This window comes from Nicotiana sylvestris, chromosome 2, assembly GCF_000393655.2.
Source record: "Nicotiana sylvestris chromosome 2, ASM39365v2, whole genome shotgun sequence".
NCBI lineage: Eukaryota > Viridiplantae > Streptophyta > Magnoliopsida > Solanales > Solanaceae > Nicotiana > Nicotiana sylvestris.
Window position 1 is genome coordinate 48,646,951 of NC_091058.1, and position 11,840 is coordinate 48,658,790.

Sequence of the window (11,840 nt, forward strand, 5' to 3'; positions counted from 1 at the left end):
CTAGTTTTAGATTTTAAATTCAATCTCATGTCTGTTCACAGATTATGCACACAATTTAAATCTATTCTTACTTTCTCTGATTCTTTTTGTTTCTTGCAAGGCCTTTCCTTGAGGAGACCTCTGGTTCTTGGTGATGTCAAAGCAGGACTATATCTTCTTTACTTCACACATTGCTTTTCTGATTCTTGTACATAGAAAATAAAACTAAATAAGTTATTCCATCTTCCATTGTAAATATTTCTATTACATCTAATGTTTCATATTCCATGAGTAGCTATGTAGTCTCTTGTGATAGCTTATGGCATGTAAGGCTTGGTCATTTACCTATTTATGCTATGAGACATATCCTTGGTTGTACACAATCCAATTCCACACAGATATTTTTTCTTGTACCATCTGCCATATGTCTAGATAATACAAATTGCCTTTTCCTAATAGCACCACTTCTACCAATCATATATTTGAACTTCTTCACATAAACATTTGTGGGCCTTATATAACACCTACACATGATGGGTTTAAGTATTTTCTTATAATTGTTGATGACGACATATTTGCTCAGTACTAAGAGTAATACTTTTATAGTACTTCAATCTTTTCTTTCTATGATTGAGAGGCAATTTGATACCAAAGTTAAGACCATAAGGTCTGACAATGCATTTGAACTAGGGAACAGTGTTGCGGTCATCATTTATTTTACTTCTAAGGGCATTTTACACCAAACATCATGTGTTGGTACCCCTCAATAAAATGGAATTGTTGAACGAAAGCACAAACATTTATTGAAAACTTGTAGAGCCTTCTTTTTCATTCAAAAGTCCCTATTGCCTTTTGTGGAGAATGTCTACTAACAACCACCTTTCTCATAAATAGGTTTTCCTCTAAATTACTTCACTATAAAATACCCTATGAGATTTTATTTCAGAAATCTCCTAATTACAGTTTACTCAAATATTTTGGGTGCCTATATTTTGCCTCTACTCTACCACGTCATAGAGGGAAATTGGATCCTAGGGCAACTGCTTGTATGTTCATTGGATACCCTTTTGGGAAGAAGGGATATAAATTGTTAGACCTCCAAACTAAAAATATTTTTACTTCCGGAAATGTTATCTTTCATGAATCCATTTTTCCATTTTCTAATTTACGGACTAAGTTTCATTATCCTCTCTTTCCTACAGACTATTCCTCGAATTACTCTATGCTTATCTCATTCCATTTGGTCATTCAGATCCTACAGAATATTCTTCTATTTCTTATGTTTCATTTTCTCCTCTTCCCTCTAATTATTCCTTTCCTATTTCTCTTATGCTTCTTACTCCTTCATCTCCTACTTCTTCTATTCAATCCCCTCATACTCTTTCTCCTTCTAGTTCCTCCTTACAATCCTCTTCTCCTTCTCCTCTTATTACTGACTATTTTCTTTCTTCATCACAATTACCACCTCCTACTGGGATTGTTTTGTGCAGGTCTTTAAGGGATCACAAAACACCTGCTTACCTAGGTGACTATATTTGTTGTGCAGTTCATTCAACTGATGTTTCCACTCCTTGTCTCTCTCTCTTATTTCTCCTATGCAGTTTTATTTTAGTGCATTATCTTCTCCTAACCAAAAGCCACTCACTTCTCTTTCCCTCATTCAAGAGTCTTCCTCATATTGTCAGGCAGCCATGCAAGACTGACAAGAAGCTATGGCCAAGGACATTGCTGCTTTAGTCACCAATGAGACATGAGAAGTAGTTCTTTTACCACAAGGTAGGAAGGCACTACCTTGTAAATAGGTTTACAAGGTGAAACTCAAGTTTGATGGTAGCCCGAAAAGGTTAAAAACTCGGTTGGTTATTAGAGGGGATATACAAAGAGAAGGGATTGATTTCACAGAGACTTTCTCTCCTGTGATCAAACTGACCACCATACAGTGTATCTTAACATTGGCAGTGAAGAAAAATTAGGGATTGTATCAATTGGGTGTTAATAACGCTTTTCTACATGGTGATTTGCACGAGGAAGTCTATATGAAGTTCCCTACTGGGTTATTACCTCATGCACCTAACATGATTTTTCGCCTTAAGAAGTCTCTATATGGGCTTCGTCAAGCCTCAAGGCAGTGGTATGCTAGATTGACATATGCCTTGAATTTTAAAGGATTCACTCACTCTCTAAATGACTGCTCTATTTTTTATAAAAGGTTAGTTCTTCTATTTCTTTGGTGGCCGTTTATGTCGATGACATACTTCTAACGAGGAATGACATGCAAGAATTGAATGAGATTAAGCATTTTTTTGACTCAGAATTCAAAATTAAGGATTTGGGATGCTTATCTTATTTTTTAGGAATGGAAGTGCTTCGCCTTGATTCTGGTCTGATTTTGAGCCAACACAAATTCACCATGGAGGCTGCTTTATGAATTTGATTGCTATGGTCTCTCTCCAGTTAATTCTCCTTTGGATCCCTCGTGCAAACTTCTTGCTGATTAGGGTGATCTTTTGTCTGATCTATGTTGTATCGCCGCTTGTTGGGCAAGTTGAATTTTTTGACTCACACGCGCCCAGATTTGTCCTTTGCTGTCTAGCTTCTGAGTGAGTTCATTATCCCTCGTGTTCCTCATCTTGCTGCTGCCAAACATTGCCTATGCTACCTTCTTCGTGACCCTGGTTTGGGGCTTTTCATGTCTGATTCTCCTTCTTTTGAGCTTATTGTTTTTTGTGATTCTGACTGGGTTCTTGCCTTGATTCCCGGCGTTCCATTAGTGATTTCTTCATCAGTTTTGGTGGGTGCCCAGTCTCATGGAAATCAAAGAAACAACCCTCTGTTTCTTTATCTTTCACGGAGGCTGAGTATCGCTCTATGTGTCGTGTCGTTGCTGAGCTTACTTGGCTTGTTCATTTACTCAACGATCTCTCCATTCCGCCCCAGTTGCCAGTTGCTCTCCACTCTGATAGTCAGGCAGCCATCCATATCGCCAAAAACCCTATCTTTCACGAGCGCACCAAGCATGTTGAGCTTGATTGCCATTTCGTGAGGCAACAGATCCAAGTCGGCCTTAGCTCTTTGTCATTTGTGCCCTCTCACTCACAGTTGACCGATATCTTCACTAAACCCATATCTGGGTCTCTTCATTGGGATTTACTCGGCAAGTTGGGCGTTCTTTCTCCCCCTCCCAACTTGAGGGGGTGTTGGAGACGTAACATCTCCAGATTTGGATACAGGCTGAAGGCGACTAGGTTGCAATGCAAATGGTTGTGAGATATAGAGTTGGGCTCTTTATTTTAGGTCTCCACGTGGCATAATCTAATGCAACATTCTCCATCTAAGTTCTTTCATCTCATCCGTTAGTACATTGGTTGCCAGCTGTATTTCATTAATTATGTATTTCTTCTCTTCTTTCTTTAACACGCGTGCACAAAAGCAGTTAGTGGTTAGATAGTTAGTGGAAGACACATGTGAATATTATATAGCTTGTATAGTACATTTTATTCATCAGATTAAAGAATACAATTTTCAACATTTGCAGAAATTCTCTCTCTAGAATTTCAACAGATTTTAGCTCAGATGTTCAAACCAAGAAATCAGTTGTTACAGTTCAATTTTCAGCTTCACTCGCAATATCAAAGCAATTTACAGTAACATACAATTAAAACTCTTAAAATTTGAGAGCAATTATTTTCAATAACCCAACAACAGCTAAAAAAAAATTCACCAAGATGGTTTCAAATCATAAGTTGTTTTCAAATTTTGGCACACAAAGAATGGCTACACATAATCAACCATTTGAATTAAAATTTGAGCCGCAGATCTGTTGACTCTAAAACCCAATCAATAAGCTCGATCTTCGACACATAAGGTACAACTTCAAACAAACTTTAACACATTTCGAAATTGGAGTTTCAAAGTCAGAGCAACTCAAACAAGAATAAAGATCTATTTTTAGTGTATTTCAGTTTTCTGATTTCTTTTTTGTAATTATGGTTCAACAAGGAAGAACAAAGCATAAAGGGAGGGGATCTCTGCCAAGTTTGGGCTGCCTAAATGGACGGCCACGTTAACAAATTTAATCCAGTTGGATTGCCATGTCAGCTTCAGTGGTAAGGCTAACGTTTTAAGGGCATTTGTGGTCCAAAACATAGACGACATGGATAGTTTTGGTACTAAAAACAAATGGAGGATATTTTTTTAGCTATTTCAAATAGTACAAGAATATTTTTGGCCATTTCCGATTATTTAATCTTTAGAAATGAAGGATTATACAATTTATAGGGTAAAACTAGTTGCACTAGGTGTTTATATCAAACAATATTAAATTACCATAGTTAAGTAATAAATTAAGGAAAAAACATACATTAAGTAACTATTGTTTAGTGATAACTATATTTGTGAAAACATGTCTTGTATTAGTATGGTTTGGTATAATTCCTATTTATTCAATTCTGTGTCAATTAATATGTAATTTGCACGTAACTTTTATACTGTAATAAGGCATAAACCTTCAAACTTTTAGTGATTAACGATCTTAAAGTTCAACGAAATTTAACGCATGCAAGAGTAAGTTTTTGCTAGATGCACTTTTTATTTTTTATTTTGAATTCATTTGGTCTTAAAAGCTAGTCGGGTCGGTCAGACAATCACCCGGTTAATTGCACTACCAAATCGACAAGTTAATAATACCTCACGCTCAATGTTATTCAATATTAAGTGGGATATTGTATTTTTAGTCCACTTTACAAGGGTTCAAACGATGAAATTCTCCATTATGTTTTTTTTCCTTCTTTTTTTTGGTAAATAAAGGATTTTACTAACCAACTGAAAGAATTACATCTGAATATTTTTCCATTATATTAAATGAAGCTTAAGTACAATATTCAAGGAAATTAGTAATAAAGTTTTTTATTATTGGACTTCTAAATGATTGATGCTGCAAGATATCCCTCTCACCGTAGCAACTTTGGTTCTAATAATAACAGTCTTCCATCAAAACGTTCCCTATATATACTTATACCTTTTTATTACTATAATCTTGCCTTTTCTTCTGCTAGCATTTGTAAAACCAGTTCTTCACATTCCCAAGACTGCTCTAAGTCCCACCAGCAAAACTAATGTCATCACAAAGAACATCAAATGAAAAATATTATCCGGATTGGGTCAAAACTTATGCTAAATACCAAATGATTGATGGTGCACGCGTGCAATATTAAGAACCAACATACTCGTGCTACTAAAACATCTTCTATGCTTTTGCAGGTAAGTTGGGAGTCGTATACATGTATACAAATATCGATATCATGCAGTAATGTCTATAAAACAAACTTTACTAGGAGGACAAGCGTTCAAGCAGCTATAAATTGAAGAATGAAACTCATATGAGTTTGGTGAGGAGGGGATGACATCAACCCAGTCTTTATCTACCATCTCCACGTACTGATTTGGCTTTAAAATGGCTTCAAATTGAAGTTTGTCGATCTTCTTAGTCAACTTCTTTGCAAAATCAATGGAAAATACCATGTTGAAGCATTCTTCCGAGTAGCCAGCATCCCGGAAGACTTGGATCCCCGCATTGGCTTCACGTGAGCTAGTAAAACCAAGTAGCAACTCCCCATTTATGCATTCTTGATTTCCAGAACAGACCTGTATTAAGCACCAATTAGTTACACAGATTCACAGCCCATACGATACCACTGATAATACCAATTAGAACAAGGAGAAGAAAGAGTTGACATACTATTTAAGACAGATCTAGAAGTACAAGAAAGAGGCGCTAATACATGCTATTCAAGACGCCAATTGCACTTAGCCAGAAGTAAAATGCACAAGTCAACAACTAGCCAATATCTGAACTCTCACCTGAATATACTCCACGCCCATCACATGTAAATGCTCTAGTAGGTTCTGTGATGAGAGCAAAGTAACAATTCCTGCTGATCCAGCTGGTTGCTGGAGTATCTCCCAAGGTGATTTCATCAAAATTTTATGCTTGCTTTCTTCTTCCTGTGATGCAGTGACAACAGGGAGTTTCTCTTCTCCCAAGAACCAAACCTGTGAATGACACAAAAGGAGTAAAAACTAAGAAACTGCATGCTGGTAGACTTGTTATCAGGTCAATAATGAGGATAAAATTTTCTTCCCGCAAAAGAGAAAATGAATGTAGTTTACATCAAACAATTGAAAAACAAAGCGAATAAAACTGTAGCTACACAGCTGTTAAATACTCTAATCTCAGTCTAAAACACTGGCTATAATCATGTCATAGAACTTCCCTCGGAAGTAAATGAGAATGATTTGGTCTTTGCTTTATTTGGCCCAGGGTAAGGGATTATCTAGAATCAGGAGATGCAACAGGATTAGGCCATAACACGATGATCTTTTCACAACTGCAGGTCATACATACGACTTAGAAGAAGTATAGCTGCACCAATATTGTTTAGAGTTGCTATATATGTTTTAAAGCATGACTGAATGAGTGAAAATTTCAGTAAACAACAATACACTGGGTCATCTCTATATTCAGAATTTGAGTGAGGCAATCAAAGTGCTAACCGCAATTTTCTCAAGATAAAAGTGTGTATTAGTAACATTTAATCTAACACAAAAAAGATATGATGGATGAACGTGATTTAAGCTCCTTATAAGATAATTCTGAACAAGCTTCTATCTGGCATGTAACTAATTACATAGCAAAGATGCATGCATCTACCTTCTCGGAGTTGAAAGAGAAGTAGTCATGATCCATGAACAATTGTTTGAGATATTCAATAGATTCAGCAGGACACACCAATATAAGAGGTACAGATAGCTGGTCCTCCGTCTGCAATTGACAAAGAAATCAATCAAATCATGTGTTCAAAATAACTCTCTCCAACAAGACAAGTAATCTCCCTGCATCATGAGAATATCCAAAACCAAACAAAAGGGACATGCAACTAACGTGTGAATTACACCTGCATGTATACAAAGTAAACATAGCAGAAAAGGCATAATATTACTTGCCCCAAATGGGCTGCAGGGAATGAAGTGAGTCACTGGCAACTACTTCAATCCTGAATGGCCATATGGGAGAGAGCATTCTGGTGAATTAAATTTACAAAACAATATGCCGACTCTAGTCTACTACTGAAGGAAGGACCACCTTGAGCAGTCTGAGGCTGTCATCTACCAATGCCTTGATATGCAGATAGGCAATGTCCTCATTATTATGAGAGCCAACAGGTTCAGGAATAGACCATCCAAGCATTTCTCCCAAAGCTAAAACAATGGCAACCTTGCCGCAAGATATGAGGCCGCGACCCTGCTCTTGCACTTTAGAACAAATGCTGGAATGTTCCACATTTTCTTTTGAAAGGAATTCTTTTGATATTTTTAATGTATTTGAAACTTCTAAAGCATTAACAAAGTCTGGAAAGCTCCATCTGCAGCAAGAAAGCAATTGTTGAATTTGTCAAGGCAAATTATAGTAATTCTCCTCCCCCCTCCCCCCCCCCCAAACCCCCAAAATAAAAGGAATAAGAATGAGTATGATCACGAGATGAGACCAATGCATTATGTATGAAAATCAATATCAGGTAAGTGGACCTAACCTACTTTCTTCACTGCATTTGTACTTAACATTTAGGATATGAGATGTCGGTGTAAAAGATCAGTTAGCCTACCTAAAGCTTGCATGACGTACACTTTAGCAGGTCAACAAGTATCTAATTCCAAATTATAGGAAATAAACTAAAAGCTGCACCTCTTATATGGCATCTTCATATTCTGCAATGCATGCTGAAGCAGCATTGAATTTACATCAACTATCTGGTCTGCAAGGAAGCTCCTTTGGTTTTTCTCGCCGTATCTAAAACCATGAAATATATGATCTTGTTCCATTTCATGTAATTTCTTCTTGGCTGCTATAAGGCGTTTCTGAAACTTTTTTCTCTCTTTCCATTCCTGAATATTGCAGAATATGAACAGTGTCAAAAGTGATAGATCAATGCTATAGAAGTACCTGCGACAATCAAAGATAAGCACCGAGAGAAAAGCAACTTTAGAGGCACTTTTCAAATGAGCAGCACTAATCTGGAGCAGTTAAGTGTGAACTCTCATCAAGAATTGTCGTGTCATTGAGCTCAGATAACAGATTTAAGAATTCTATTAATGATAGTAAATGCACAATCTACGAGAAAAGTGGGTAACCAATTACTTCAGATATTAGAGAACCTATCATGGTGCATGTTATTTTTTGATAATCAAATTCCTTATTGATTCACACCAATGAGGCATAAAAAACTATTCATGATGTGAGCAAATGGTGCAAGTACTATCTTCTAACAAGTGGCACCAATCATCTGTACTTCTCTTTGTACAAAAAGTGTTATTTATATCAAACTAGCGAATGAGTCAACCGAAAGCTGAAGGTATGGAGAAGCACTCCATTGAGTAAGGTTTTTAGGATAAGAAGAGATAAGACAGGAAATATGCACTGCAAGTTTAGGTACATAAGAAGAAAAAAGGTGAAGTAAGATTAGACGGAATTGTGGTGCCTAACAAGATGGCCAAAAAACTTAATACAGAATTGAAATAGGATGACTAAAATGGATGAGACATATGGGATGTGCGATTAGATATAATTGCAAGTAAATACAGAACCTTGTAACAGCAAGTGTCAATATAATAAATTCTGGTGAAATGGGGAAAAAGAAGCAACTCACAAGCTGTCGCCTCTCTTTCTTGGACCTCTCATCAGCACGGATATTTAACTCTAGAAGACCTTTAGGAGGTGTAATCAACATTTCCCTTTTACTCAAATCAACAGTTGGAACAATTGCTTCAACAAAAGGAACCCATACAAGCGGACCAGATGCACCTCCTTCCAGCCTTTGCTTTCCATTTCGATCTGACAGACTAATATTTGAGTCAAGCTCAACATGTAGGAGATCACTAGCTCCACTGTTGAAAACATTAATAACAGTTCCCACTGGTTCTCTAGTTTCCTGGAGCACATATTAGAAAATTCCTTCTACGTGTGACTCACCTCCAATAGAAATTAAACTAAAGAAACATCTACTTTTGGCGAAACTCAGATTGATGCCTTGGAAGACAAACCTTTAGAAAAACTCTCATCCCAACGAGGTCGCGGGTGTAAAATTCACCTTCTTCCAGGACTGGTCTATCTTCGTCCTTCACCAGTACAGTCGACCCAACAAGTTTTTGAGCCTGAGGAAAATTGGAAAAACAAGATATATCAAACTTTTATGCCCAAGGGTAAAGAGTAAGTCCATTTCCAAAATATGCCTCAGAAAATACACAAGACTGGCATGAGATTGTAGTAAGCTGCCATATACTAGGCTAGCAACAATTGTCTTTGGTTGACAAAAGATGAGCCAAACATCGTCCATTTTATGATAGTGCCATATAAAGTTCTTCACCTTTAGTATACATGACATTGCCACTTGTTTTAAATGACAGTGTGTGATTTGAACATGCATGATTCAGAATTGGTTCATCATAAAGAAAAGATAAGGCACATGGTGCACGAGGTAAAACAAAAGAGTGGGGGTCATGAAAACTCAATGTTATTACATCGTTACACTGACATCACCTGCTCTATTGTGTTGATTTCATGGAATCTAAGTATCCAACTCTTCTGTCCTGGATGACCTCTTCCCTCCACTAGTTCAATTTCTTGAACCATCTCTCTCCCTGAGAATTGCTGCCTCAACCATCGCCTTCCTGGCTGAATTAATAGTGAGTTCACACAATGGATATAGAAATGCATGCCAACAACAAGAATTCAGCCCCACTATTAAGTTTCTGATAGTTTTTACCTCGGAAAATCGCAATTCAGGAAAATCAGTAGTAGCCTTTACTCGAACCTCTCCTTGAAGCCCATGAACACTATATATGTACCCAGTTTCAACAAAGTTTCCCTCTGTTTCGCTAGCCTCCAAGATCTCCTCAGTAGCTGAAATGCGACAGACATAAAAAGGTGTTTACTTGAGAACTGTGTGATTTTATAAAAACTGTTCATAAACTTTCTCATGAATGAGGACTACTTTGATACTCTAGCCCAATTTAGATGCTTGACAATCATTGCACCGACTCCACAGACGATAACAAATTCAGATGAATTGGTATTATCATGATGAAAATGAAAATTTAATTAGACAGCATACACTATCATAAGCTGATATCCTTCCTAGATAACTGAATAACAACAACAACAACAACAACAACAACAACACCCACCCAGTAAAATCCCACTACTGGGGTCTGGGGAGGGTAGTGTGTACGCAGACCTTACCGCGATTGACTTGAAGCAGGAAACTTGTAATGGATTAACAAAATTTAAATATTGCCTTGCACCTGCTTAAGGTTAGGGTAACAACATATCATACTTAAGAATATACAAAATATACTTACAGACAATACAACTAAAGATTAACCAGTGTCAATAAGCCAAGCGAAAAGTTCAGACAATACCACAAAATTCCAGGTTTTGCTCAATTGCAGAAAAATAATCCTCAATAGAGGACAATTGTAATAAACAACCATGTTTCATTACCACAAATTTCTATAGAGCACGAGTAAGGTCCGCGTACACACTAACCTCCCAGACCCCACAGTGTGGGATAATACCGGGTATGTCATTGTTGTTGTTGCATTACCACAAATTAGAACAGCAGGTTGAATTAAGGAAAAACTCTTCAGAGAAAGCAGGCAAATTCAGTGCAGAAACCCAGTTAGGAAAAAAATCAGAAAAAAATCTAAGAAATATGAGTGGAAGCTCAAACTAATCAACATATTCACCAAAAAGGAGAATTTACCAGTGCAGTGAAGCAGAGGGAGGGTGCTTTGGCGAACATGGAAAATTTTGAAGCTTGATTGAGCAGGAAAAGAAGATCCAATGCTTTGATTTCGAAAGGGAAGTGTTAGTGTTTGAGTAAAGAAGAGACCAACTGGAGCAGAAGAGATAGCGTTTGAAGAACAAGAAAGAGCTGCGCACCCCTGCATATTTTCTTGCCTCCACTGATAATACTGAACAAAGAAGAGTGTATTTTGAAAAGAAGGAAAGAAAAATCTGCAAGATAGAATCTTAGTACAACACTTTCTGCAGATAGTACAAATTTATGTACTAAAATACACGGTTCACTATGAAGTTATCAAATGGGCATCCCAGTTGGTTTTATTAGAGGCAAAATATATTTTGCCCCCGCAACTTAGGACCAAATCCCTGTGACACACCTTCTGAGAACGAATAATTTTTTACACGCCTAACCTTTTCAAAGTGTGTATAAGATACATTACTTTTTTATTGACCAATTTTTTGTTTGGAGACTGCATCCACGTACCAGTCAAAATGCGACACATGTCATAACTCAACTATAAATAAATACATACTTAAAATAAACCTTAATTGATTAAACTTTTTCCAATAAAATTAAATATTATATCACCTTATCCCCCTTCCCCCTCCCAAAAAAAAAAATAAAAAATCTTCCCCAAGCCTCCCCTCCGTCATCAGCTTCCTCCTCATCCACCGTCTACCCTCTTCTCCGAGCTCCCTTCCCATCGGCTTACTCCTATAAGGCTCCAATCCCTCCCCTTGTTTACTTTAAAAACATGAGCAATAGCTAATAACAAGAATTCAACAAATACAATCTATTTTAAAGAGAAAAACACTTAGAAATAGAAAAAAAATCACACCATTGAAGTATGTCTTTGCGCTTCTAAAAACTTTAATTAGGAGTATTTTTTTTTTACATAGAATGAGAATTCAACTCAAACTCACAAAATAAAAGAAGTAAGCCGAGGGATTGGAACATAACATAAAACCTGACATAATTAGATCTACCAAAACACTTTTAAAT

The 11,840-nt window shown here is 36.9% G+C and overlaps 1 protein-coding gene across 2 annotated transcripts; it reads right to left on the bottom strand.

The window, feature by feature from the left end:
* Nucleotides 1-5,134: 5,134 nt before the first annotated feature.
* Nucleotides 5,135-11,073, bottom strand: LOC104236214 (uncharacterized). 2 transcript variants are annotated; one of them, XM_009790093.2, is made up of 10 exons: nucleotides 10,797-11,073; nucleotides 9,798-9,934; nucleotides 9,572-9,706; nucleotides 9,076-9,186; nucleotides 8,682-8,963; nucleotides 7,721-7,920; nucleotides 7,121-7,400; nucleotides 6,689-6,799; nucleotides 5,839-6,030; nucleotides 5,135-5,622 (listed from the first exon to the last, which is right to left on the bottom strand). In XM_009790093.2, the coding sequence occupies exons 1-10, from the start codon at nucleotides 10,981-10,983 to the stop codon at nucleotides 5,278-5,280; spliced, it is 1,980 nt and encodes a 659-aa protein (XP_009788395.1). In that variant the 5' UTR covers nucleotides 10,984-11,073; the 3' UTR covers nucleotides 5,135-5,277. The 2 variants fall into 2 exon arrangements, with proteins under 2 accessions (XP_009788395.1, XP_009788396.1); XM_009790094.2 differs by having other exon boundaries at nucleotides 9,572-9,702; nucleotides 10,797-11,006.
* Nucleotides 11,074-11,840: the final 767 nt, after the last annotated feature.

What these genes read in the sequence shown, in the direction of transcription:
- LOC104236214 (XM_009790093.2), bottom strand. Translation starts at nt 10,983, where the DNA reads ATGCAGGGGTGCGCAGCTCTTTCTTGTTCTTCAAACGCTATCTCTTCT. An exon ending in CTGAATTGCGATTTTCCGAG is followed by an intron (nt 9,707 to 9,797) that starts GTAAAAACTATC and finishes CTATTAATTCAG; the next exon opens with CCAGGAAGGCGATGGTTGAG. An exon ending in ACAGCCTCAGACTGCTCAAG is followed by an intron (nt 6,800 to 7,120) that starts GTGGTCCTTCCT and finishes TGTCAATTGCAG; the next exon opens with ACGGAGGACCAGCTATCTGT.